The 2715-nt window shown below is 59.2% G+C and overlaps 1 protein-coding gene across 1 annotated transcript; it reads left to right on the top strand.

The window, feature by feature from the left end:
* Positions 1-277: 277 nt before the first annotated feature.
* Rhob (ras homolog family member B) lies at positions 278-2351 on the top strand. The gene has a single exon (XM_004839061.3). The coding sequence runs from the start codon at positions 575-577 to the stop codon at positions 1163-1165; it is 591 nt and encodes a 196-aa protein (XP_004839118.1). The 5' UTR covers positions 278-574; the 3' UTR covers positions 1166-2351.
* Positions 2352-2715: the final 364 nt, after the last annotated feature.

The raw sequence follows: 2715 nt of genomic DNA, 5'->3' as shown, positions 1-2715 counted from the left end.
GCGCCCAGGCCCGTGGGCTCCAGGCAACGGCGCCGAGTGGCGACGCAGGCGGGGACCTGGGTGGTGGCAGAGCCCCGCGCAGACTCCGGGCGGCCGCCGCTCCCAGCCCCGCGGCCTGCGCCGTCAATCAAGCTCGCGGGGCCCCGCCTTCCGGCTGCTGCGGGCGACCAATCGGAGCTGAGCTCCGCAGAGATGAGCTCAGCCGGCTCGCTTCCCATTGGGCGGCTATATTAAGAAAGTGGCCGGACTCTTTAAATAGCGGGCGCTAGGGCCGCAGCCGCATCTGCCACCGCAGTCTGGTGTCTGCGCCGGCGCCTCCACGCGAGAGCCCCAGCGCTCGGGCCCGAGCCAGGCCGAGTCCACAGCTCGAGCCGCCGCGCGCACAAAGCCGCCCGCGGCCGGAGAGCGGCCCAGCCCGGCGCGCCCTATGCCCCCGCGCCCCCGCCGCGGCAGCCTGAGCGCAGTGACCCAGCGCGCCGCCGTGGGCCCCGGGCGCAGCTAGCGCCCCCGGCCGGCCGAGCGAGCGAGCGAGCGAGCGCGGCGCGGCCCTGGTACTGGCCGGTCCGGCCCACCCATGGCGGCCATCCGCAAGAAGCTGGTGGTGGTGGGCGACGGCGCGTGCGGCAAGACCTGCCTGCTGATCGTGTTCAGCAAGGACGAGTTCCCCGAGGTGTACGTGCCCACTGTCTTCGAGAACTACGTGGCCGACATCGAGGTGGACGGCAAGCAGGTGGAGCTGGCGCTGTGGGACACGGCAGGCCAGGAGGACTACGACCGCCTGCGGCCGCTGTCCTACCCGGACACCGACGTCATCCTCATGTGCTTCTCGGTGGACAGCCCGGACTCGCTGGAGAACATCCCCGAGAAGTGGGTGCCCGAGGTGAAGCACTTCTGCCCCAACGTGCCCATCATCCTGGTGGCCAACAAGAAGGACCTGCGCAGCGACGAGCACGTCCGCACCGAGCTGGCGCGCATGAAGCAGGAGCCGGTGCGCACGGACGACGGCCGCGCCATGGCCGTGCGCATCCAGGCCTACGACTACCTCGAGTGCTCGGCCAAGACCAAGGAGGGCGTGCGCGAGGTCTTCGAGACGGCCACGCGCGCCGCGCTGCAGAAGCGCTACGGTTCCCAGAACGGCTGCATCAACTGCTGCAAGGTGCTATGAGCCAGGCCGCCGGCCTCCGGGCGGGCGCCCTCCCGCTGCTGCGCCCCAAGGCTCGGGCGTTCGCGGAGTGCGGAGGCCCGAGCGAGCGGCCTTTCTGAAGAGCCGGGCCCGAGTGGGGCCGCGTGTGCCCGCGTGTGCGTGTCCGACCCCCGCCCATTTCCACCCCGCCTCCGCCTCTGGTCCCAGGGGCACGCGGGCGCCGGCAACCCGCGAGCGCGTGCTGCCCCTGTCTGTAACATAGACCTCGGGAACTGCGGGAGGGAGGGCTGGGAGGACGGGAGGGTGTTACAAATATAGATATAATTTTATTTTCGGAGGGAAGATGGTGGTTAATGGTGGTGGCGAGCGTAGTGACCAGAGCGCCGCAGCAGCTCCGGCCCACGCTGGATCCGGCGCCCATCCAAGCATGAACTGGACTTGGCATCTCTCCGACCCCTGGGGAAGACCTTGCAACTGCCCTGGGCTGAGGGGCGCGGCTCCTGCGAGCCAGCCCCCGGGAGCCCCTCACCTGCTGGCCACCTGCAGGTGCTGCCGGGTTGTTTTTGCCATAAGCGAACTTTGTGCCTGTCCTACAAGTGAAAATCGTTCGGTCCAAGAAACTGTTATTTGATTTATTTAAAGGCTAAACTTTTTTGTTGTTGAAAGAATTTTTTGCACAACTGTTTCATTGTTTGACACTTAATGCACTTGTCATTTGCATAAGACAGTAGCATTCTGACCCCACTTGTATGCTGTAACCCCATCTACTTCTGATGTCTTTTTTAAAAAAAAATCATGGCTTTTAAAACGGAGAGGGGAAAAAACCCACTGATTTTTGCTTTGGTTTCTTGAAGAAAAAAACAGTGGCAAAACACCGTTTTCTGATTTTATTGTGCAGGTTGTGCACATTTGGGTAAGGGAAGGTGACAAGTATTGGAGTATATTTAAAACTTTTTACCCACAAGGCAGTCTGCAGCTATGTGAGATTTTCTCTGCATCTTTGTACAGAGAATAAACCGACCCGTTTCCTTTCCCCTCCCCTCCCAGCCCAGTGGTACTTCTACTAAATTGTCTTGTTTTTTTATTTTTTAAATAAACTGACAAATGACAAAGTGGTGAGCTTATGATGTTTACATAAAAGTTCTATAAGCTGTGTATACAGTTTTTTATGTAAAATATTAAAAGACTATGATGATGACATTTATAAGTGGCTCCTGTGGTCTAACTGGGGAAAAATTGTGAAACTGGAGCAAGGGGAAAATTCTAGGTGAGATCCTTCGTTGGCAGCACCGCATTTCCCCTGTAGCGAATAGAATAGCCTAGGATGATGGCTTGTTGAGGGTCTGTGGAGGCCGGGTGACCGATGGAGGCACGGAGGTTCCTGTCACATTTCCAGAGGAAGATAAGTGGGTGACTTGGACACCCCAAGCAAAGCCCTTAGATCCAGTTAATGGGGACGTGGTCCAGTCAGGTGAAGCCAAAGATCTGGGTTGTGTTTCATCTGTATGTCTTAGAAACACGGAAGTCTGTTCTAGGGGTTTGCTTCTTTGGAACTTGAAAAGTTACCATTT

The sequence above is a fragment of the Heterocephalus glaber genome, unplaced genomic scaffold, assembly GCF_053883595.1.
Source record: "Heterocephalus glaber isolate CG9 unplaced genomic scaffold, H.glaber_assembly_v1.0 deba00001457, whole genome shotgun sequence".
Classification (NCBI taxonomy): Eukaryota; Metazoa; Chordata; class Mammalia; order Rodentia; family Bathyergidae; genus Heterocephalus; species Heterocephalus glaber.
Note: the sequence above shows the minus strand (reverse complement) of the source record. Positions and strands in the feature narration are given on the sequence as shown.

Coding starts and splice junctions, on each gene's coding strand:
- Rhob (XM_004839061.3), top strand. CDS start 575: ATGGCGGCCATCCGCAAGAAGCTGGTGGTGGTGGGCGACGGCGCGTGC.